General features: G+C 46.3%; 1 protein-coding gene across 3 annotated transcripts in view; it reads left to right on the forward strand.

Annotated features, from left to right (window-relative positions):
- Nucleotides 1-25,602, forward strand: part of hgfac (HGF activator) — a 91,815-nt gene that overhangs the window by 41,604 nt on the left and 24,609 nt on the right. For all 3 annotated transcript variants that reach the window (XM_078561206.1, XM_078561224.1, XM_078561215.1), the window contains 7 exons: nucleotides 4,133-4,264; nucleotides 7,488-7,598; nucleotides 12,055-12,229; nucleotides 15,562-15,656; nucleotides 20,653-20,766; nucleotides 20,970-21,101; nucleotides 24,339-24,449. In XM_078561206.1, coding sequence (XP_078417332.1) covers nucleotides 4,133-4,264; nucleotides 7,488-7,598; nucleotides 12,055-12,229; nucleotides 15,562-15,656; nucleotides 20,653-20,766; nucleotides 20,970-21,101; nucleotides 24,339-24,449 — 870 coding nt within the window. The remainder of the gene's footprint in view (nucleotides 1-4,132; nucleotides 4,265-7,487; nucleotides 7,599-12,054; nucleotides 12,230-15,561; nucleotides 15,657-20,652; nucleotides 20,767-20,969; nucleotides 21,102-24,338; nucleotides 24,450-25,602) is intronic.

The following is a 25,602-nucleotide window of genomic DNA, read 5'->3' on the forward strand; positions in this document are numbered from 1 at the left end:
TTTCCTCTTCGATTTGTTTTGAAATATTGTTTGTGAATATTATTTAAGTATTATTTTTAAAAAGACAAAAAGGAATCTGTTAATTGTACAAATTAAGATTAGGTGTATACAGATGGGAGGTAACTCATTGGATAATGAATTGAGCACAAACAAAGAAACATTTGGCTCAGGGACTCCCAGGCTGCCTGCCTTTTCTGTGGCTTTGAGGAGTCTGTTTTCCATTTAGATGTACGCTGTGTGAGGTTGCAGCCACTTTTTTGATTATTTCAGGGGCTGCTGCTCCGTATGTTTTGTTTGCACGCGCCTGATCTTTGACCACCCGGTGTGGAGGGAGGAGGACCTCCTCGTGAACCTGTTGCTGGGCCTGGCCAACGTGGCCATTAACAGGTCCAGGCAGTGGGTGGTTGAAGACGTTGTCCAGCCCGACAGTCTGCCCCTCTTCTGTGGCTACGTCCACAGCCGGGTGTCCTTGGAGAGGGAGCATGCAATGCCTGCCAGCACGCGTCTGCCTTTTGTGACCGGTGGGCACCACAGTGGGTGGAGTCAGTCATCAGCCTCCGAAACTATATTTTGATTTAATTCGGAAAGATGTTTTCCTTGGTTGCAGTGCCGGTTAGGGGCTGTCAGTTTGGTTAAATCAGTCTATTTGATTAATTGTTTTTAGTTTATAGGTGCACTCAAAAGAGTTTGAGAAGAGACTGTTGATTCATTAGGTTAATTTCGCAGATGCTCAAAAGAGTATAAAGAAACACGTGGCTCTGGGAATCCCAGGACACCCGTCTTTTCTGCAGCCTTGGGGAGTCCGTGTTCCAAGTTGTGCGAGGTTGCAGCCCCTTTTTTGATTATTTGGGTGGGGGCAGCTCCCCAAGTTTTGTTTGCAATTTAGCCCTACGCACCTGATCTTTGACCACCTGGTACCATTCATTATGATCATGGCTGATCCTCTATCTCAACGCCATATTCCCGCTTTCTCTCCATACCCTTTCATGCCCCTAATATCCAAAAATTTATCAATTTCTTTCTTGAATATACTCAGTGACCCGACCTCCACAGCCTTCTGTGGGAGAGAATTCCACAGGTTGACCAACCTCTGAGTGAAGAAATGTTTCCTCATCTCAGTCCTAAATGGCCTGCCCTGTATCCTGAGACTGTGGTCCCTGGTTCTAGACTCCCCAATCAGGGGAAACATCCTCCCTGTATCTAGTCTGTCTAGTCCTGTTAGAATTTTATACGTTTCAATCAGATCCCCTCTCATTCTTCCAAACTCTAGTGAATACAGCCCCAGTCGAAGCAACCTCTCCTCATATGACAGTCCTGCCATCCCCGGTATCAGCCTAGTGAACCTTCGCTGCACTCCCTCTATGGCAAGTATATCCATTCTTAGGTAGGGAGACCAAAACTGCACACAATACTCCAGGTGTGGTCTTACCAAGGCCCTATATAACTGCAGTAAGACATCCCTACTCCTGAACTCATATCCTCTTGCAATGAAGGCCAACATACCATTTGCCTTCCTAATTACTTGCTGCAGTTGCCTATTTACTTTCATTGACTGGTGCACAAGGACACCCAGATCCCTTTGTACATCCACATTTCCCAATCTATCACCATTTAAATAATACTCTGCCTTTCTGTTTTTCACACTGGGGTGTATAACTTCACATTTATCCACGTTATACTGCATCTACCATGTGTTTGCCCACACACACAACTTGTCTAAATCGCCCTGAAGCCTCCTTGCATCCTCCTCACAACTCACACCCCCACCCAGCTTTGTGTCATCAGCAAACTTGGAAATATTGCACTTGGTTCCCTCATCCAAGTCATTTTATATATATTGTGAATAGCTGGGGCCCAAGCACTGATCTCTGCGATACTCCACTAGTCATCGCCTGCCATCTGGAAAAAGACCCATTTATTCCCACTCTCTATTTCTGGTCTGTCAACCAATTCTCAATCCATGCCAGTATATTACCCCCGATCCCATGTGCTTTAATTTTTCCCACTGGCCTCTTATGTTGAACCTTATCAAAAGCCTTGAAATACAAATACACCACGTTCACTGGTTATCCCTTATCTATTCTACTAGTTACACCCTCAAAAATCTCCAGTAGATTAGATAAGCATGATTTCCTTTTCATAAACCCATGCACTTTGTCTAATTCCATTAATGCTTTCCAAGTGTTCTGTTACCACGTCTTTTAAAATAGACTCTAGTATTTTCCCCACTACTGATGTTAGGCTAACTGGTGTGTAATTCTCTGTTTTTTCTCTCCCTCCTTTTTTAAATAGTGGGGTTACATTTGCCACCCTCCAATCTGTAGGACCTGCTTCAGAGTCTATAGAATTTTGGAAGATGACCACCAATGCATCCAATATTTCCAGGGACACTTCCTTTAGTACTCTGGGATGTAGATTATCAGGCCCTGGGGATTTTTCAGCCTTTAACCCCATTAATCTCTCTAGCACCATTTTTTTTACTAATACTGATTTTCAATTCCTCCTTCTCACTAGACCCTTGGTCCCCTAACATTTCTGGGAAATTATTTGTGTCCTCTTTTGCGAAGGCAGAACCAAAATATGTGTTCAATTCTTCTGCTATTTATTTGTTCCCCATTATAATTTGACCCGTTTCTGACTGTAAGGGACCTACATTTGTCTTTGCTAATCTTTTTCTCTTCACATATTTATAGAAGCTTTTACAGTCAGTTTTTATGTTCCCTGCAAGTTTACTCTCATACTCCATTTTCCCCTTCTCGGTCAATCTTTTTTGTCTGCTATTGCTGAATTCTAAACTGATCCCAATCCTCAGGCTTGCTGCTTTTTCTGGGCAATTTTATGTTTCTTCTTTGGACCTAATACTATCCCTAATTTCTTTTGTAAGCCATGGCTGAGCCTCCTTTCCTGTTTTATTTTTGAGCCAGACAGGAATGAATAATTGTTGTAATTCATGCATACAGAATTCATGCATTCCTGCCACAGAAACCAGAGGGACATCACCTAGTCTTTCGATTAGCCACTCTACAGCCTTCTGGACTCGACACTGAGTTCAACAATTTCAGGCTGTGATTTCCGCTCCCATCTTGGTCTTGTTGCGTTAATCTTGTTTTTGCTTTCAGATAGCAGCTGTCCATTATTTTGCCATTCACACCTCCTCTGAACGCACCTTTTGTTTCTATAAATAGAGGCAAGGAGCACAAAGGCCAGGAGGTTGTGCTGAACCTACGTCAATCACCGGTTTGGGCCCGGCCTGGATTATTGTGTCCAATTTTGGGCCTCACGCTTTAAGAAGGACTTGAAGGCGTTCGAGAGGGTACAGAAGAGATTTAATGGAATCATGTTCAGTTCGAGGGCAAATAGAGATCGGGCAATAAATGTTGGCTTTGCCAGCGACATCAACACCCCACGGAAGAATAAAAAGAAGAATTCTGAAGATTAGCGATCACATGGATAGACTGACCAAGCTAGAAGTTATTCACCTTAGAACAAGGCCAAGAGGCGATTTAATAGAGGCATTCAAACTTATGAAGGGTTTAAATAGAGTAACTTAAAAAAACAAAAACAGAAAATGCTGGAAAAACTCAGTGGGTCTGACAGCATCTGTGGAGAGAGAAACAGAGTTGACGTCTCGAGTCTGTACGACCTTCCTTCAGAGCCTTTTTCTCTCCTTTCTCCCTCTCTCCACAGACGCTGCCAGACCCGCTGAGTTTTTCCAGCATTTTCTGTCTTTTTTTTCAGATTTCCAGCACCCGTGGTAATTTACTTTTAAGTTTATAAAAAATAAAGAGCTGTTTCCAAAAGCTGAAGGGTTGATAATAATACAGCGCAAAGCTAAGGAGGTGGACAAAAGAACCAGAGGTAACACGAGGACTAACGTTTTTGACACAACGGAGGGTCAGGATTTGGAATGCACCACCTGACAAACTGATGGGAACAGGATGGACAGCTGTCTTCAAAAGGGAGCTGGGCGAGCGTTCGGAGAGAATGAACTTGCAGGGATACGGGGAAAGAGTCGGGGAGTCGAACAGCGGGACATGCGCAGATTCGATAAGCCGAATGGTCCCCTCCTGGGCTGGAGTGTTGCTATCTACGATTTTACGAGTGATCACTTGTTTTTATACTTTATATTTAGAAAAGTGTTTTGAAAGAGAGCACCTGAAATATTACAACATTGGAGAAACGTGGACGCGATTTCTTCACGGTGAGGTTGAGAAATGCTTCTGCGGCGAAGGCGGGATTCATTCTAAATCCGTACAATCAGAAGGTACCTGGAAAACTGTTTATATAACATGTAACAGTGCGCCGTTATAGGGATATAGGGATAGGGTGGGAAGGGGGAACGGAGGTAGAAAATCAGCCATGACCTCACTGCATAGCCAAGCAGACTCGAAGGACCGAATGGCCCACTCCTTATACTCACCCCACTTTTCCATAAATCTCACAATCAGTATAAACCATAAGAACATTCATTTCTTTAGTGCCTTTCACCTTAAAAAAATGTTTCAGCCAATTCGATTCACTCCACCTGATATCAAGAAATGGCTGAAGGCACTGGATGCTGCAAAGGCAACGGGCCCTGACAATATTCCGGCAATAGTACTGAATATTAGTGCTCCAGAACTTGCCGTGCCTCTAGCCAAGCTGTTCCAGTACAGCTACTACACTGGCATCTACCCGGCTACGTGCAAAATTGCCCAGGTATGTCCTGTACACAAAAAGCAGGACAAATCCAACCCAGCCAATTACCGCCCCATCAGTCTACTCTCGATTATCAGTAAAGTAATGGAAGTAGTCATCAACAGTGCTATCAGGCGGCACTTGCTTAGCAATAACCTGCTCACTGACATCCAGTTTGGGTTCCGCCAGGGCCACTCAGCTCCTGACCTCATTACAGCCTTGGTTCAAACATGGACAAAAGAGCTGAACTCCAGAGGTGAGGTGAGAGTGACTGCCCTTGGCATCAAGGCTGGATTTGACTGAGGCGGAGCCCTAACAAAACTGGAGTCAATGGGAATCAGGGGTAAACTCTCCACTGGTTGGAGTCATACCTAGCACAAAGAAGATGGTTGTGGTTGTTGGAGGTCAGTCATCTCAGCTCCAGGACATCACTGCAGGAGTTCCTCAGGGTAGTGTCCTAGACCCAACCATCTTCAGCTGCTTCACCAATGACCTTCCTTCCATCATAAGGTCAGAAGTGGGGATGTTCGCTGATGATTGCACGATGTTCAGCACCATTTGCGACTCCTCAAATACTAAAGCAGTCCATGTCCAAATGCAGCAAGAACTGGACAACATCCAGGCTTGGGCTGACAAGTGGCAAGTAACATTCGTGCCACAGAAATGTCAGGCAATGACCATCTCCAACAAGAGAGAATCTAACCATCGCCCCTTGATGTTCAATGGCATTACCACCACTGAACCCCCCACTATCAACATCCTGGGGGTTACCGTTGACCAGAAACTGAACTGTACTAGCCATATAAATACTGTGGCTACAAGAGCAGGTTAGGGGCTAGGAATCGTGAGATGAGTAACTCACCTCCTGACTCCCCAAAGCCTGTCCGCCATCTGCAAGGCACAAGTCAGGAGTGTGATGGAATACTCCCCACTTGCCTGGATGAGTGCAGCTCCTACAACACTCAAGAAGCTCGACACCATCCAGGACAAAGCAGCCCGCTTGATTGGCACCTCATCCACAAACATTTCACTCCCTCCACCCACGACAGTAGCAGCAGTGTGTACCATCTACAAGATGCACTGCAGGAATTCACCAAGGTTCCTTCGACAGCATCTTCTAAACCCATGACCACTACTATCTAGAAGGACAAGGGCAGCAGATAGATGGGAACACCACCTGGAAGTTCCTTTCCAAGTCACTCACCATCCTGACTTGGAAATATATCGCCGTTCCTTTACTATCGCTGGGTCAAAATCCTGGAACTCCCTTCCTTACAGCACTGTGGGTGTACCTACACCATCGGGACTTCAGCGGCTCAAGAAGGCAGCTCACCCCCACCTTCTTAAGGGAAGCTAAGGATGGGCAATAAATGCTGGCCCAGTCAGCGAAGCCCACATCCCGTGAATGAATTAAAAGAAATGTTCCAAGGAGCTTCATAGAGGTTTATTGATAAACAATTGGATGCTGCATCAAAGGCATTATGAGGAGTGACCAAATGTTTCATCAAAGACCTGGAGATCAGCAATGTTACAAAGGTCCTTGCTGTTAAGGAGAATCTCACAGCAGGAGGTGTAGGGGCTTTGGCATAGAGCCTGGATGGCTGAAGGCATGGCTGCCAATGGTGAGCTGAAAGGAGGGAAATGCACATGAGGCCAGATTTGGGGAGGGAGTGGTAGAGCTGGAGCAGGTTGCAGAGATCGGGTAAGACAAGGCTATGAAGAGATTTAAACATAAGGATGAGACTTGAAATTGGAGGTGTTGGGGCACTGAGAACCTATTTGGGACAGCAAGGACAGGAGTGATGTGTGAGCAGGACTTGGTGCAGGAGAAGATATGGGCAGCAGAGCTTTGGATGAGCTGGAGCATAAGGATTCAAGAGAATGGGAAACTGGCCAGGAGAACATGTAACAGCCAAGTCCAGATGTAACCAGGGCATGGATGAGGGTTTCAGCAGATGATGGGCTAGGAGAGGAGTCAGCCGACATTGAAGAGATGAAAGTAGATGAAATTTGTCATGAAGAGTATATGCAAGTTCCTCTCCAAGTCACTCACCATCTCAACTTGGAAATATATCGCTGTTCCTTCACTGTCGCTGGGTCAAAATCCTGGAGCTCCCTCCCTAACAGCACTGTGGGTGTACCTACACCACATGGACTGCAGCGGTTCAAGAAGGCAGCTCACCACCACCTTCTCAAGGGCAACTAGGGATGGGCAATAAATGCTGGCCCAGCCAGCGAAGCCCACATCCCATGAATGAATAAAAAAAAAATCCAGCTCCTATTTCTTATGACCTTAAGTTATGGTCACATTGCACCAATAACCCGCCAGCTTACATTTAGTATCTCAAATTATTCTCAGAATGGTTGGTTTCTTTGCTCTCTGAGATATGACTGGGGACACCAGGAACCCATATAACCCATTGGAGATGATCAATCAGCAGCCATTGAGCTTTTCAAAAGGATAAGGAAGTTTATGAAAGTTAGTGTGCATTTGAAATGTTAGCTCAACAAATGATACTGTATATACTCTGCCAGGGCAATCCAAAACTAATTGCACTAAACTGCGTAGTCCTTGCTGATACTCAATGCGCCGTAGCACACCAGGGTCACTCGGGGACAGCATACCACAGAGAGCGTCTCCGGCTAATGCTTTCAAGGAGAGAGATAAAGGGGGAAAGCATTGGTGTGAGAAGGAATATTAAAAAGGGGCACGGTCATCATCTTGATAATACCTGTTGAAACTCAAAGCTGATTGTGCTGAGTAGAGGAGTGAACTGTTTCAGAAAGTTCCTCTTTCCTCTGATTCACAGCCTGTAGGACCAACCCATGCCTTTACGGAGGGATGTGCCACCAGGTCAAGGCCACGGGCGAGAGTGTGTGCGCCTGCAGCAAGGATTACACAGGGAAATACTGTGAAATAGGTAAGGTCATGTCACGCAATGGGCCCTTCACAGCAACTGCAGGGGTTCAGCTGAGCATTCCGCAAGAGATCATCTTGTGGTGCATACATATGAACAAACAAACTAGGAGGAGGAGTAGGCCACTCGGCCCATCGAGCCTGCTCCGGCATTCCATAAGATCATGGTTGATCTGAATGTAACCTCAACCCCACACTCCTGCCTATCTCCAATAACCTTTCACCCCCTTACTTATCAAGAATCTATCCACCTCTGCCTTAAAAATATTCAAAGACCCTGCTCCCACTGCCTTTCGAGGAAGAGAGTTCCAAAGACTCACAACCCTCTGAGAGAAAAAAATTATCTTCACCTCTGTCTTAAATGGGCAACACCTTATTTTTAAACAGTGACCCCTAGTTCTCGATTCTCCCACAAGGGGAAACATCCTCTCCACATCCACCCTGTCAAGATCCCTGAGGATCTTCTATGTTTCAAACAAGTCACCTCTTACTCTTCTGAACTCCACCGGACACAAGCCTAGCCTGTCCAACCTTTCCTTATAAGATAACTTGCCCATTCCAGGTATTAGCCTAGTAAACCTTCACTGAACTGCTTCCAATGCATTTACATCCTTCCTTAAATAAGGTGACCAGTACTATACATAGTACTCCAGTTGTGGCCTCTCACCAATGCCCTGTATTAGTGATGCATAACCTCCCTACTCTTGTAATCAATTCCCCTCACAGTAAAATATATCATTCTATTAGCTTTGCTAATTACCTGCTGTACCTACACACTAACCATTTCAGATTCATGCACCAGGAAACCCAGATCCCTCTGCATCCCACAGCTCTGCAATCTCTCACCATTTAGATAATAGTATGCGCTTGATGTTCAGCCTCCCTTCACCCAGGCGCTTTCATCCTCTGTACTTGTGTTCCTGTTGGTCCCCAATGAGATGATGGCACTTTGGCACTTTTTCCAGGTTATCAATGGAAGGGCGTTGTTAGGATCTGGGTTAGGGACCAGTAATTTCCTGTTTAAAGTGGTCAAAGTTTGAAATCCCAGTTACCCACGAGGAGAATAAAGCAACAAGATTCCACCTTTTTAAACAAACAAAATAAACTTGGCCATATAACGTTAGAAAAGTAAAGCAACTTACAATATCTTTCTTATTCTCCATAACGTTCAGAATTAACATGAGGTAAATATGAATGAACAGGCAAACTGTGGTTGAACACACTTGGCTGCACTTTAAATGACAAATGTGACAATGATGGATCCCATAGATTTCTCAGCAACCCACCAAGATATCAGTGACCCTGTGAGTCACACAATCTCATTAAAACTCTGTTTCCCTCACAAGGGATTTCAACTCCGCACTTTCGAAGACCTAAGCTCTGAATTCCATGAAAGCTGCTCTGACTCGGACTGTCTCAAAGATTGCTCATTTTCTGAGGTTCAATCTCTTGTCCTGAGACTGTGTTCCACAGGATTCACAAAGCCGCACTCCCACCTCTCGTTACCAGCTCACTTCCAATTCTTTCATAGATCGCTAGCTTCACTAGGCTGGCATTGCCTCTGGGTTTCTCCGAACATTCAGTCTCCTGTCTGTACCAAACTATAAATGGCTCCTGGGGCTTCTCCTGAGACCTATTCGCACTGAACATCTCGCAGGGCTTCTCTGCGAGCTGCAAACCACACAAGGCCCAAGCTGCAACTCTCAGCTGCACCAAATGGCTCCCATGGCTTTTCTGACCCTTATCTGCCTGGAGCCTAGAACGTTTTCGGTCTGGCCTCTTCCCCTGCTGCAGAACACTGATTCTCCCAGTAAACACACAGACCAATCGAAATCAGAGAACCTTCTTAAGCTCCACCCATCTCCATGATGTAGCCTTTCAAGGCTCACTGAATACTTTAAAACTATTTTAGCACTAATTCCCAGAATAAGCATCTCTCTGGACTGCACTTCTTTACAAGCGGTGTAGACATCACATCTCCAGTTCCCCAGCTACGTAAGCCCACCTGCTATTTTACCATTCTACCTTTCTAGCTGTGAACACCTTAGGTCAACATGGCCCCAACCTTTTAAGTGTAATAGGTTCAGAACTGGTTTAGTTGTGTTTATCCCATTTTCTAAAGTTAGACTTTAATCTTCCCAGAACTAAACATTACCTCTAAAATATTAACATGAACCATGAACTAGGTGTTCATCACAGTGTTGAATGTGACATTGGCCCCCACCAACACAGGGGGATCGCAGTTACTGGAGAATACCCTATGGGCAGGAGCTTCCTTGGCGCTGCTCCTACTTCACTGCTATAAATTCACCAGTGGCTTGGCAGAAACCTCATTTACACACGTGAGCAGGGCTTCACCTGCCCTTCTGGTGACATTACAGCAGCGGGACTTGATTAAAAAAGTCAAGATTCAGGAGCTTCCCAGCAGGAAAGTGCTGACTCCCAATAATACTCCGTTCTAAGGAAATATCCAGTTCATGTCCCCTCCTCTGTCCACCCCACCAGATAAACGATCTGTCGACGTGTGAATATTTCACCCAGGCAGGACTCCCCTGCTCCTCCTTGAAACAGTGCTGTGAGATCTTCTGTGTCCACCTGTCAGGGCAGAGGGGATCTCAGTTTGCACCTCCTAAGCGCATGCCCCCTCGGTACCACACTGCGAGTGTCAGCGTCAATTATCCACTCGTGTTGCTGGAGGGCCACACGCGACCTGCTGATTCAGAGGCTTCACCATATGCGACAACTTTTAACAACAACAGCAACTTGCATTTATATAGAACCTTTAATGTTATAAAAGGTCCCAAGACAAGAGAGGTATGATTGGATAAGATTTGACACTGAGTTCAGAGGCTAGGATTCCTGCAGTGAGTAACTCACCTCCTGACTCCCCAAAGCCTGTCCGCCATCTACAAGGCACAAGTCAGGAGTGTGATGGAATACTCCCCACTTGCCTGGATGAGTGCAGCTCCCACAACACTCAAGAAGCTCAACACCATCCAGGATGAAGCAGCCCGCTTGATTGGCACCCCATCCACAAACATTCACTCCTCCCACCACCAACGTACAGTAGCAGCAGTGTGTACCATCTACAAGATGCACTGCAGAAACTCACCAAGGCTCCTTAGACAGCACCTTCCAAACCCACGACCACTACTATCTAGAAGGACAAGGTCAGCAGACACATGGGAACACTGCCACCTGGGAGTCCCCCTCCAAGACACTCACCATCTCAACTTGGAGATATATCGCCGTTCCTTCACTGTCGCTGGGTCAAAGTCCTGGAACTCCCTCCCTAACAGCACTGTGGGAGTACCTACACCACATGGACTGCAGCGGCTCAAGAAGGCAGCTCACCACCACCTTCTCAAGGACAATAAGGGGTAGGCAATAAATGCTGGCATAGTCAGCGACTCCCACATCCCATGAATGAATAAAAAAACAACTGAGACAAAGAATGAGACATTAGCACAAGAGAGTAGAAGCTTGTTTAAGGAGGCAGGTTTTAAAGACGGCCTTAAAGGAGGAGAGAGAGGTAGAAAGTTGCAGTGGTCTAGAAGGCAATGCCACAGCTCATGGCCAAGCCCACTGAAGGCACAAGGGTGGTGGGTGGGATGGCATGAGTTGGCATGGGGTCTCTAAGGGATCATTGGGGTGGGGGCATGGGTTGGCATTAAGCTAGCATGGGGCATGGAGCTGCCATGTGGTGTGGCTGGGGGCTGGGGTTTGATGGAGTGTGAGGGATGAGGGCCAGAGGGCCTAACACTTAACAAAACAACTGGGACAAAGCCCCAGAGAACTGAGGTGGGCCCTTCAAACAGTCTGACTCTGCACTCAACAGCCAACGTGGCTACCTCTGATCTGTGTCCTGGGGCAGTGGGCCTGACTCTATCCTACTCCTGCCCCTAGTGTGAAAATGAGGTCTGATGGTGCACTTTCTGTCAAGCAGGTCTGCCCAGCCGGGAAAGTTTGCTACCCACCTCTGAGTGAAAATCTGCCCCTAACCTTTCTATATAAATATAAAGGTGGAGATTTTCCCACCAACAGCACAATCCCAGGGAGGCAATGGTGTAGTGATATTGTCACTGGACTAGTACTCTAGAGACCCAGGGTAATGCCCTGGGGACCCGGGTTTGAATCCCACAAGGCAGATGGTGGAATTTGAATTCAATAAAAATCTGGAATTAAAAGTCTAATGATGACCATAAAACTATTGTTGTAAAATACCCATCTGGTTCACTAATGCCCTTTAGGGAAGAAAGGAAATCTGCCATCCTTACCTGGTCTGGCCTACATGTGACTCCAGACCCAATTAAGGGATGGGCATTAAATGCTGGCCTAGCCAGTGATGCCCACATCCCACAAATGAATTTAAAAAAAAAAAAATCTGCAATGTTGGGGAAGTAGTTTTTTCCAGGATGAACACATGGGCTGCTTAACATTTACAAATGCATCTCATTCAGATCCTGCTGCTGTCTGCTACGAAAACGACGGGAGCTCTTACAGGGGGACGGTGAAGAGGACAGCCTCTGGCAGTGACTGCCTGTCTTGGACATCTAACTTCATAAGCCCGGAGTTTAACATCAGTGACATGGAAGAGCCTCTCCGCTTAGGCCTGGGTGACCACTCCTTCTGCAGGTGAGAGAAATATTCTTCAGAACAGCAGCATAGTCACTCTACACGTGTGAGGCCAGACAGTGAGTTTCTTTATTCATTGACGGGATTTGGGTGTCGCTGACAAGGCCAGCGTTTGTTGCCCGTCCCTAATTGCCCTTGAACTGAGTAGCTCACAAGGCCATTGCAGAGGGCGGTAAGTATTGCGTGTGCCCACGGCTATAGTGGAAAACTTAAATGGATCTCACGCTGAAGAAGTTGGCTGCTCACAGCAGCAACACTTTAAAGGTGGCCATTCTTTACCTATCCTCATACCTTATATCGTGGCTCCGTCTTAAATCTTTGTCTGATTACCCCCTCCTGTGAAGCACCTTGGGATGTTTTACCACGTCAATGGTGCCATATGAATGCAGCGTACAATGTTGTTGCTATAAAGTACAATGTTGGAAATACATAGCAGGGGTCAATCGGGGTTGGAAATATATAGCAGAGTCCCTATGAGGGTCTGGAGTCACTCATAGGCCCGACCAGGTAAGGATGGCAGATTTCCTTCCCTAAAGGTCAGTAGCGAACCAGATGAGTTTTTGTGACAATTGAGTTACCATTACTGAGGCTAACTTTATATTCCAGATTTATTAACTTAATTCAAATTCCACCAACTGCTGTGGTGGGATTCAAACCCAAGTCCCCAGAACATTAGCCTGGGCCTCTAGATTATTATTAGTACAATGAGATTACCACCTTGCACTACCTCCTGACTGGCAGTGTCTGTAGTCCAATATTCTCCTGGCCAGCCTCAGGTTGTGGCTGTGGTAAGTTGTTGGGTTTGAGTAGCGAGAGCCTCAGTCTGCATCGATATTGCTGTTCCTCAGCTGGGAGTTCTTGACGCTGACACTGGGTGGTAGATACTTAGAATTCTCTCCCCTAGGAGACAGTGGATGCTGAGACAGTTGGATCTTTCCAAGATTTAGCTGGTTAGTTTTTTGTTTGGTAACAGTAGCAAAGAATATGGAGCAAAGACATATTAATGGGGTTGAAATGCTGGTCAGGCATTTCATAATCTAACTGAATGGCAGAATAGACTCAAGAGGCTAAAGGGCCTCCTCACAAGAACATAAGAAGTAGGAGCAGCAGTAGGCCTGTTGGCCTGATCTGCCATTCAATACAATCGTGGCTGACCTTAGGTTTCAACTCCATTCCCCTGCCCGTTCCCCATGTCCCTTAATTACCTGAGAGACTCAAAATCGAGCCTTCTATCCCAGCTTTAAACGTATTCAACAATGGAGCATCCACAACCCTCCTGAGTAGAGAATTCCAAAGATTCGCAACCCGTTTAGTCTTCTTTAGTTCCCAATGTCCACGAAATGGGAAAGACTCCATTCACCAGACCGAACAGCACTCGCTCTTAAAAGTACAAAAGTGTAAAGTGTATTCCTGGGATCCACAGATTGAAAACTGAAACTGTGACCCTATCTGAAGATCAGCGGGAAGGTCTCCTGGTCTCAACATTTACCCCTCAGCTTAACACCAATAAAACAGATTAACTGTGCAGCAGCAGCATTATTATTGCTGTTTGTGGGAATGTTGGTATGATATGGCTGAATTTTTTACCTAAATAACAATTGGCCGCACAACGAAAATGTGATTATTTGTGTGTGAGGAGCTTTCAGATATTTAACAGCAAATGAAAGAACTGGCATTTATATAGCTCCTTTCACATCCTCCGGATATCCCAAAGTGCTTCACAACCTGTGTGGTCCCTATCGCCTGGCAGTTGGTTTGTGCACAGCAAGGTCCCACAAATAGTACTGAAATAGGTAACTACATAGGACCGGGTTTTGGTGAAGGAGATGGGAAATGTGAGTTGGGAAGGTTCCCAATTCCACGGATCCGTTTCCATTAAGGTGGGGGGGGAGGGGTGCATTTTTTCTGCCTGCCGTACTTTCGTTGTGGGGGGGTGGGTGCAGGATGGAGTCAGGCCTACCCCCTCTGGAGGCAGGCGGAAGGCGGCAACGGAGGTGGGCGTATGGGAGGGCTGACAGGCTAGGAGGCCTGTCTCCATTTACTGGGGCTGTCAGTCCTTCAGCCCTTCACCCCTCATCCTCCTCGTTGCCCCCCTCCACCAACCCCCCATGTGCCCCCATGCCACCTCCATGATTTATCAGTAGGGTTAGCTGTGGCTAAGTTGGTAGCACCCTTGACTCCAAGTGAGAAGGTTATGGGTTCAAGTCCCACTCCAGGCCTTGAGCACAAAATCTAGTATTGAGAGAAATGCTGTACGCTCAGAGATACCGTCTTTCGGATAAGACATTAAGCGTAGCCCTTGCCTGCCCTCCCCCAAAACACCATGTTGAAGGAGAGCAGGGGAGTTCTCCCCTCTGGATTATTAGTCCAGTGTCCTGGAAAATACTTATCCCTCACTCAACATCACAAAAGAATTATAGTAACTTATATTGATTTGTGTCTTTAGCATACTGAAACATTCCCATGCTCTATAGGAGTAGTATCACATTGTTGTTTGAGAGACCTTGCTGTACACATATTGACTGTTGTGATTTATGCATTACGACAGTGACAACACTTCACAAAGTGTAAAGCATATGGAGCTCCAGGGATCATGAAAGTTTTCCTTTTTTTGTTTACATTGACCTGTGAGGGAAGACGAGGCCTCAGTATAACCTCTCACCTGAAACGGTCACCCCTCCCTCAGCGTTGAATTGAAATGTCAGCCTGGATTATATGCTGAGGTCCCTGGTGGGATTTGAACCCAACGACCTTCTCATTCTGAAGGAAGGAGCTCCGCCCACCTGGCACTCAAAGGTCTGGAGTTTGTGGCTTTCAGGGCTGGTCCCCTGAAGTAAAAGGCCAGCTTGCCCACCCTCGCCCACTCCAACGGCCATCTGGGGAGGAAGCCCCGCCTCCAAGAGACGCCAGCGAATCAGATGGCCAGCAGCTCTCTGGCTCCAGCATCGCCACCGCGAGTGGTGGTCACTGTTGCAAGCTGCATACTTGGTGTGGATCTCTCCTGCCCAGGGCTAAATCCCAACTGTGGCAGGTGGAAGGCCTTTGAGGGCCTCCATTCGGCCACCAGTGGGCGGGCTTCCTGTTTCCCTGGTCACCGGTAAAATTGCAATGGGGGTGGGGGCGGGTGGGTAGGCAGTGGGAACGGCACCCATGGCGTGGCACCCAATTTACTGCCCTCCCCCTGCAAACCCACCCTGTAAAATCCAGCCCAAGGAGCTGATATGAATGCAAATATATATTCTGCATTCAACTGGTTAATCCTGCGGGGAGGTAGAAGGGTTCTGATTGGGCAGGAGACCCGACCATTAACAAGTTCCCTGTATTGATTTCAGAAACTCAGACAATGATGAAGAGCCTTGGTGCTACACACTGATTGATGATAACATCTCCTGGGAGTTTTGTGAAGTCCCACAGTGTCAAAAACAGGGTGAGGAAATCAAATGGTCCTTGTTTAGTTATGAACTCACTAAGGAAATTCACTGTGTGCAATAATGGATGTCGTAGCAGTGGAAGGTCCTTGGTGAGGAGGGGGTGAGGGGGGAGGGGTGACGTTCCTCAGGAGGATGGTGAAATTGCTCGGGGTTGGTGGGGGGCGGGGGTTGGTGAATTTTTTCTGCAGGGGTGGCATTTCTCAGAGCTGGGGGGATGGAACGAAGTTCTGTGTAGATCCTCCTGATTATCTGACAACTTAATTAATACCTTTATACTGCTGTCGGGGCCAGTGCAGCATTAAGTACACTTCAGTTGTGGAATCCATTAGGTCAACCGTAAGCTCTTTCCACCAGCAATGTTGTAAGTAATGGTGGTTTTATATATATATTTTTATTTATTCATTCACGGGATGTGGGTTTCGCTGGCTGGGCCAGCATTTATTGCCCATCCCTAGTTTTCCTTGAGAAGGTGGTGGTGAGCTGCCTTCTTGAACCGCTGCAGTCCATGTGGTGTAGGTACACCCACAGTACTGTTAGGGAGGGAGTTCCAGGATTTTGACCCAGCGACAGTGAAGGAACGGCGATATATCTCCAAGTCAGGATGGTGAGTGACTTGAAGGTGTAGGGGAGAGGCCTGAGAGTCCCTTTCAGAGTCTCACTTAGGTTTGGAGCTGTACTCTGGATGGAACAGGAATGAGTGACTATGACAAGTAATGTGTTAAAACAACAATTTTATTGATTATTGAATAATGATTATAATAATAATGATGATATGATGGTTATAATTGATAATATATTAATATATATATTAAAAAAAGGAAAATAAGTAAAAGGAAAGAGAGATAACTTTATTGAAAGGAGAAAGCATTTTATATATATCAGAAGAAAAGAAGAAAGATGGATTTTTCTAAAGCCCAAAGAATAACCCCAACTTAGTCTGTTCCACGACAGCACCCTAAACTGTTACATGCATTACCATCTCCTTGGTACATACACTACCAAGTTGCTGAGCAACCTATGGGTGGGCACTGTGGTCAGTCACTCCGCTCCTGGCCATTCCTCCCGTCTTCAGCGCTGACTATTCCATTACGGCTGCAGTAGCGAGTCCTGGAAGCAGCGTCCCATTCAGCCAAATTTCTGGCTCCATTGCAGCCTTCCAAGGCCTGGTTCAGTCCTTTAACAAAACAAGTCTCAGCTCTGATCAGTTCTTCTCGCAGGCACTGCAAGGCCGTACAGACTTCACCATATCCAATTTGTTTATGCTTCTTTTGATGGTGTCTTCCCATCTGTCATCCTTCAAGTGTTGTGTCCATCAATCGAACTTCATCTTCTGATGACCAGACTAGGTGACCATCATAAAGTTACTCATCGCCCTGCCCTGTAGTTCAAAGGTCACTGAATGCAGTAAGAAAACAAATAAACAAAAGCCAACTTATTTTAGTATTCTAGCTGGAAAAATGGAAAACAAAGATGTTAGTTTAAATATCACCTGTGCATGGCCAGTCTGAAAAAAACAAGGTCTGGGAAAACAGGTCACTGATTATTACTGATTAATTAATCAAAGCACAACCATAGCTGGGTTAAGATCAATGTAAGAATTAGTATAAAATAACGGTACATATTCACAATAGGCTTAAAGTCAAGAATAAAGCAGAAATAAAATGCAAAAATACAAAATCGCAAAAATTAGTGGCTGCAGGCCTCAGGCCTCAGGCCTACAGAGGGGAAATTGCAGGTGGTAGTGTTCCCCATGTGTCTGCTGCCCTTGACCTTCTCGATGGTAGAAGTCACAGGTTCAGAAGGTGCTGTCAAAGGATCTTTGGTGTATTGTTGCAGTGCATCTTGTAGATGGTACGCACTGCAGTGCATCGGTGGTGGAGGGAGTGGATCTGTAAGATGGTGGATGGATTGCTTTGTCCTGGATGGTGTCAAGTTTCTTGGGTGTTGCTGGAGTTGCACTCATCCAGGCAAGTGGGGAGTATTCCATCACTCTCGTTAGGCCTTGGGAAGTCAGGAGGTGAGTTACCCTCTGCAGAATTCCCAGCCTCTGACCTGTTCTTGCAACTACAGTATGTATATGGCTGGTCCAGTTCAGCTTCTGGTCAATAGTAACCTCCAGGATGTTGATATATAGGGTAATATTATACCATATAATATTAGATCTTTTTTAAAAAAATTATTCTTTCATGGAAAGTGGGTGTTGCTGGCAAGGCCAGCATTTGTTGCTGATCTGTAATTGCCCTTGAACTGAGTAACTTTCCAGGGCCATTTCAGAGGGCAGATAAGAGTCAACCACCTTGCTGTGGGGTTTGGAGTCACATATAGGCCAGGCCAGGTAAGAATGTCAGATTTCCTTCCCTAAAGGGCATTAGTGAACAAAATGAGTTTTTCTGACAATAGATTCATGGTCACCATTACTGAAACTAGCTTCTTTAATATTCCAGACTTTATTAATTGAACTTAAATTCCACCAGCTACCATGGTGAGATTTGAACTCTTGCCCCCAGCACATTATTCTGGGCCTCAGGATTGCTAGATTAGGGATATTACCACTGCACCAACATCTCCCAATAACACGTCATAGTGTTAATATTATATTTATATCATATTATGTATATCAATATTGTTAACATTAAGTAATATTATATAATATTGCATCAGATTACAAAACGTCAGAAAACTGTTTTTTTAAAGTTCGAAGAATTACCTTATTAATTGGGTATTTGAAAACATGAAAAGAGTATTTTGCCACATGTAAAGTTTGCTGTGAAATATGTATGATTCCATAATTTGTTCTTAATCTATCTAAGGAATTTCTGATGAATTTTGACGGTGGAGTTACTGTTTCCTGTGTCACAGGGTCAGTGCCAGATATATGTGATCATCAGCCAAAGAGCCAGAGGGGGAGCTGAGGAGATGATATTTTACATAGCGCGCTGCTGTGATCTGGAATGCACTGCCTGTTGAAAGAAGATTCACCTGTAACTTTAAAAAGAGAATGGGATAAATGCGCCAAGGGAAACATAATCGCGGGGGGTGTGGGGAAGGAGCAGGGGGAGGGGAGCGAATTGTTTAGCTCTATCAGAGTGCCAGCACGGGTGCAATGGGCCGAGTGGCCTCCTTCTGTGTTTTCAGATTCTAAATGTTATCGGAAAAGCGAAACAGGGCAGGGTTCGTGGAGCAGCTTGCCTCTTCCTGCCCAACAATTCCGTTTATCCTCTTATCGCCCACTTTAGAATAGGCAGAATAGCCGCAGAATTGTCGGATAATGTTTTCCTCGTTTTTCCCCGCTGTGACAGGCAGGAGAGCTCTCCACCCCTGCCACTGCCCCCTGAACATTCAACAGGGAAAGATCTGCCCTTCAGTTTGGGGTGATTAGAGGGATAATCCTTTTGTCCCTGCCAGGCATTTAAATAAAGCATTGTCAGTTTTAAATGGCTAATGGTATGGAACAGAAGAATTAAGCTCAAATTTAACACAAGGTTGGCTGCTATTTGGGTTGGGTGGTGTGGGGGGTATTTACTGGGGACGGGTGGTGTGGGGGGGATTTACTGGGGACGGGTGGGGTGGGGGTATTTACTGGGGACGGGTGGTGTGGGGGGGATTTACTGGGGTCGGGTGGTATGGGGGGTGGATTTACTGGGGTCGTGTGGTGTGGGGGGGTATTTACTGGGGTCTGGGGGAATTTACTGGGGTCGGGTGGTGTGGGGGGAATTTACTGGGGTCGGGTGGTGTGGGGGGGATTTACTGGGGTCGGGGGGAATTTACTGGGGTCGGGGGGCATTTACTGGGGTCAGGTGGTGTGGGTGGGTATTTACTGGGGTCGGTTGGTGTGGGGGGGGATTTACTGGGGTCGGGTGGTGTGGGGGAGTATTTACTGGGGTCAGGGGGAATATACTGGGGTCGGGGGGGATTTACTGGGGTCGGGTGGTGTGAGGGGGGTATTTACTGGGGTCGGGTGTTGTCGGGGGGTATTTACTGGGGTCGGGTGGTGTGGGGGGGATTTACTAGGGTCGGGTGGTGTGGGGGGGGATTTACTGGGGTCGGGTGGTGTGGGGGGGATTTACTGGGGTCAGGTGGAGTGGGGGGGATTTACTGGGGTCGGGCGGTGTGGGGGGGATTTACCGGGGTCGGATGGTGTGGGGGGGATTTACTGGGGTCGGGTGGTGTGGGGGGGGACTTACTGGGGTCGGGTGGTGTGGGGGGGGATTTACTGGGGTCGGGGGGGATTTACTGGGGTCGGATGGTGTGGGGGGGATTTACCGGGGTCGGATGGTGTGGGGGGGATTTACTGGGGTCGGGTGGTGTGGGGGGGGATTTACTGGGGTCGGGGGGTATTTACTGGGGTCGGATGGTGTGGGGGGGATTTACCGGGGTCGGATGGTGTGGGGGGGATTTACTGGGGTCGGGTGGTGTGGGGGGGGATTTACTGGGGTCTGGTGGTGTGGGGGGGTATTTACTGGGGTCGGGTGGTGTGGGGGGGGATTTACTGGGGTCTGGTGGTGTGGGGGGGGATTTACTGGGGTCTGGTGGTGTGGGGGGGGATTTACTGGGGTCTGGTGGTGTGGGGGGGTATTTACTGGGGTCAGGTGGTGTGGGGGGGGATTTACTGGGGTCGGGGGGGATTTACTGGGGTCGGGTGTTGTGGGGGGGTATTTACTGGGGTCGGGTGCTGTGGGGGGGGTATTTACAGGGGTTGGTTGGTGTGGGGCGGGGGGGTATTTACAGGGGTTGGTTGGTATGGGGCGGTGGGGGTATTTACTGGGGTTGGTTGGTGTGGGGGGTATTTACTGGGGTCGGGTGGTGTGGGGGGGTATTTACTGGGGTCAGGTGCTGTGGGGGGTGTATTTACAGGGGTTGGTTGGTGTGGGGCGGGGGGGTATTTACTGGGGTGCATCCCAGGGAAATGAAAATGTGGTTTCACTTTGATTTGAGACAGGTAACTGAGGGTATGTCACAGGCACTAAACCCGCTTTGTTTTGAACCGTACAGACCCCTGCTTTTCACATCCCTGTCAAAATGGAGGCACTTGCATCAGGGACCCTCTCCTCAACTCTTACCACTGTCGGTGCAGTGACCAGTTTACCGGGATTAACTGCCAGCAAGGTACGTGAACAGCTCCTGTTGCTCATCTATTGGAGATGACGAGGTGCAATATGCACGCTGGGCACACAAGTGAATTTGACCGAACTTTGCCCGCCTTCCGCAAACCTTTGATTTGCGTTAGATTGAGATCGAACCATCACACAATGATCCAACGTTGTACTGGACATTGCTTTGATTTGCTGTTTCTCTTCTCGGTGTTTCAGTGAAATGTTTCGACAGTGCCCAACACAAGTACTTCCTTATTGGAGAGCAATGGATCCAGATGGTTGAAGACCAGGTTGAAAATTGCGTGTGTTCTGACAGTGGGCCTGAGTGTCATTGTGTTCAACATGAAGGTATTATTGAGGATTTAGAACACGTCCTTTATTCAGCATGAATTACAGCCTAATCCTTTGATGAGGGACTCCCCTCTCCCCTCACCTTCTAACAGCTATGTTGATACCTTCTCCCCTACCGGCCGAAGCCCTTAATTGACAGTTTAGGGTCTGCTTCAGAACATTGACTGGAGACGCTGGGATTATTCTCCTTGCAGCAGAGACAACTAAAGGGTGATTTGATAGAGATGTTCAAAATCACAAAATTTATCGCGAAAAAAAAAGAGAAACCTTCCTCTGGCAGAAAAGTTGGTAACCGGAGGACACAGATTTAAGATAATTGACAAAAGAACCAGAGGGGAGATGAGGAGAAAATATTTACACACTATGTAGTTATGTTTTGGATTGGATTGTCTGAAGAGAAGTACCAGCTTTCAAAAGGGAGTTAATAAAGATTTGAAAAGGAGAAAATTGCAGAGCTATGGGGAAAAAGCAGGAAGGGTGGAACTATTTGGATAGCTCCTACGGAGTGCCAGCACAGACACAATGGGCTGAACGGCCTCTTTCTGTGCTGTAAGATTCTATAAGTAACCTGAGCGTTCTTTTTCATTTCTTCATGATATGTGGACATTTTGGCAAGGCCAGAATTTATGACCATTAAAAAGTCTAGAACATTATTCACTAACTGGGTGTGAGGTCCATGGCCTCCTTGACCCTCTTCCCCATGGCAATGGAAAACACATTAGCTCATTATCAGAAATGCTAATCACTCAACTTTGATCCCAACTCTCCTTCATCTTTGAAGTAAAGGGATAGTTTACAGCACAACTGTTTACAACTCAATATCTATATTACATTTCTGGGACTTTGGGAGACTCAGGATTTTCTCATTGTAGAATTAGCATCTCCATTCATTGTCTCCAAGTGTAAATACTTTGTATTTCCCTGTCAATAAAACAACGAGTTCCTTTGATCTCTAACAACTAAACTATCCAGACTTACCATCAGGCAGCCTCCAGCACAGACCATGTGACCCCTTTCATTTGACCCAAAATATAATCATCTTATAAAGCAAAAGATACAGTCCGAAAAGATAACTATCTTATAAACCTTATAATTGTAACAATATACTTGTAGAAGCTTTAACTGTCTGTTTTTATATTTCTTGCTAGTTTTCTCTCATACTCCAATTCCTCCCTCTTAATTTTCTTGGTCGTCATCCTTTGCTGGTTTCTAAAATTTTCCCAATCTTCTGGCCTACCAATAATCCTTGCGGCATTGTACATCTTTTCCTTCAATTTGATACCATCCTTAACTTCTTTAGTTAGCCACGGATTGTGCATCCCTCTCTTCTCAGCCTAGTGGGCAGCACTCTCCTCTTTGAGTCAGTAGGTTGTGTGGCCGAGTCCCACTCAGCGACCTTGAGCATGAAAATCAGGGACAACACTCCCAGTGCTGCGCTGAGGAAGTGCTGCATTGCTGGCGATGCTGCCTTACGGATGAGATGTCACACTGACGGCGTGAATGCATATCCATGTAGAGCAGGGAGCTCTCCCAGCGTCTTGAACAACACTCAGCACTGTCAACCCACCATTTGTTATTTGCATGTTCTCGCTGCACACAAATTACTCAGCACATTTCCCTCGAACAGTCTGTACTTTGAAAGTATTTATTAGGATATGATGAGGTGCTATGTAGATGGGAATACTTCTTTCTTTGATGATTCTGTTGTTTGTTGTGATTGTCTGAGGGAGAGGTTCAGAGCAAAGAGTCTGAACGGTAACTATGTTTTGTAGAACATAACTATGTACTGATGGATCCTACTGCTGTTACCATGATATATTCTGCTGTCGCAATCCTTCAACACCTTGAAGCAGTCTTGTATGAGTTACAAGGAAGTCTTTATTAACAATACTTTACTATGTACACACCTACTGTAGGTATGGAGAGGACTTACACATTGCTACTCATCTCGAGACTGGCCCTAACTCTAGGTCATGTGTCTTCTAACATCATGGCGTGGGGGGTACAGTACTCAGTCTCAAGTTAACCTACTTGTACAGATATACAAGGCGGTAGGCTTCTTCACTCCAAACCATGAGCTATCTTCATTTAGACTACTGCTAGTCATGTGAATCCTTTTATATCATCAAGTGGGCTGTACTGTTTCCCCAGTCCCACCTTAACCCATTCATCCTTGAACGCCCTAATACTACAGCCTCCACTACAGAGACATGAGCAACGGATCAAAGCTGACACTTTTGATGCAGCACTGAGGGAGCGTTACACTTTCAGAAGTTCTGTAGTTTGGGAGAGATGTTTAACTGAAGCCCCCACTGCACTCTGTGGTGGACGTAAAAGATTCCATGGACACTATTCAAAGAAAAACAGGGGAGTTCTGCCCATTGTCTGGGCCAATATTTATCCCTCAATCAGCGTCACTAAAGACAGATTATCTGGGCATTAAATATTGATGTTTGTGGGAGCTTGCTGTGTGCAAATTGTCTGCTGCATTTCCTACATTACAGCAGTGACTACGTTTCAAAGATACTTTTGGACGGATTAAAGTCATGAAAGGTGCTAGAAAAATGTAAATTGTTTTTTAACCATTGGGTATGCCACAAATGGGCTTTTCATATTTCAAAAGTATTTCATTGGTTGTAAAGCACTTTGGGACATCTCGAGGTTGTATACCAAGAAGCTAAACAACACAATAAGCACACATCCAGTTTTGAGTGTTCAGAGATGGCAGTGAGTTCGAAGGTCTTTACCCTAAGCAGTTGCTCAAAAGTGTTCATTTTCTGCACTGTCAGTGAGGATCCTTTGTCAACTTTTTTGTTCATGGGATGTGGGTGTCGCTGGCTAGGCCAGCATTTATTGCCCTTGTTCAGGGGACATTTAAGAGTCGACCACATTGCTGTGGGTCTGGAGTCACATGTAGGCCAGCACATTAGTTTTTATGACAATCAGCCATAGCTTCATGGTCATCCTCAGATTTTTTTTGTAATCGAATTCAAATTTCACCATTTGCCATGGTGGGATTTGAACCCACCAGGTCCCCAGAGCATTACCCTGGATCTCTGGGATTACCAGGCCAGTGGCAATACCTCTACCCCTTCACCTCCCCATGACTAGCCCTCAATAAAATGAAACACTGAAGTTGGTAAAATCTAGTATTTGAAACCTGGATTTGATTATTATCAGAGACAATCCTGACAACCGTGTGTGTTTTTCACTAATCCTCTTGTACCTTTTCAGATTGCAAAGTTAACCAGTGTCTCCAGGGCGGCAAGTGTCGAGCCATCCAGGACACAGGCGAGGTCGTTTGCCGGTGCAGTGATGGTTTTGTGGGGAAGTACTGCGATATAGGTATGCTCCTTGCTTAGAACCCGCTCCCACACGTACACGTGCTTTAATTCAACACAAAAGAGCAAAACACCGCAGAAGCTGAAAGTCTGAATTAAAAACACAGTAAATGCTGGCGATGCTCGACAGGTCTGGCAACATCTGCAGAGGGGGTAAAACAGGGTTAACATTGATGAGCTTTCACCAAAACTGGAAAAGGGTTAAAGACTTAACAGGTTTTAAGCAAATGCAGGGGAAAGGGGGGGAGGGGAGGAAAGAAAAAGAGGGAAAGTCCGTGTTATAGTGGAAGGCAAGAGAGATAAGTAGCGAAATAGCTAATGGTGCAAGGCAAAAGGAGGTGGTAAAGAGACAATTAAACAAGATAATTAAATAATAATTAATTTAAAATGAGTCCTGAGAAAGTGTGAATGGCAACAGCAGAATCATTGTCAACAGCAGGTCAGAGGTTGGGAATTCTGTGGTGAGTGACTCACCTCCTGACACCCCAAAGCCTGTTCACCATCTACAAGGCACACGTCAGGTGTGTGATGGAATACTCCCCACTTGCCTGGATGAGTGCAGCTCCCACAACACTCAAGAAGCTTGACACCATCCTGAACAAAGCAGCCCGCTTGACTGGCACTCCATCCACCACCTTCAACATTCACTTCCTCCACCACCGACGCACAGTGGCAGCAGTGTGTACCATCTACAAGATGCACTGCAGGAATTCAACAAGGCTCCTCAGACAGCACCTTCCAAACCCACGACCACTACCATGTAGAAGGAAGGATAAGGGCAGCAGCTGCATGGGAACACCACCACTGGAAATTCCCCTCCAAGCCACTCACCATCCTGACTTAGAAAGATATCGCTGTTCCTTCACTGTCGCTGGGTCACAATAAGACCATAAGATGTAGGAGCAGAAGTAGGCAATTTGGCCCATCAAGTCTGCTCTGCCATTCAATGAGATCATGGTTGATCTGATAATCCTCAACTCCACTTTCCTGCCTTTTCCCCATAACCCTTGATTCCCTTACTGATTAAAAATCTGTCTATCTCAGCCTTGAATATACTTAATGACACAGCCTCTATAGCCCTCTGTGGTAAAGAATTCCACAGATTCACCACCCTCTGAGAGAAGAAATTCCTCATCCCTGTTTTAAATGGGCGCCCC

The sequence above is a fragment of the Cetorhinus maximus genome, chromosome 2 (assembly GCF_964194155.1).
Source record: "Cetorhinus maximus chromosome 2, sCetMax3.hap1.1, whole genome shotgun sequence".
Taxonomy (NCBI): Eukaryota; Metazoa; Chordata; class Chondrichthyes; order Lamniformes; family Cetorhinidae; genus Cetorhinus; species Cetorhinus maximus.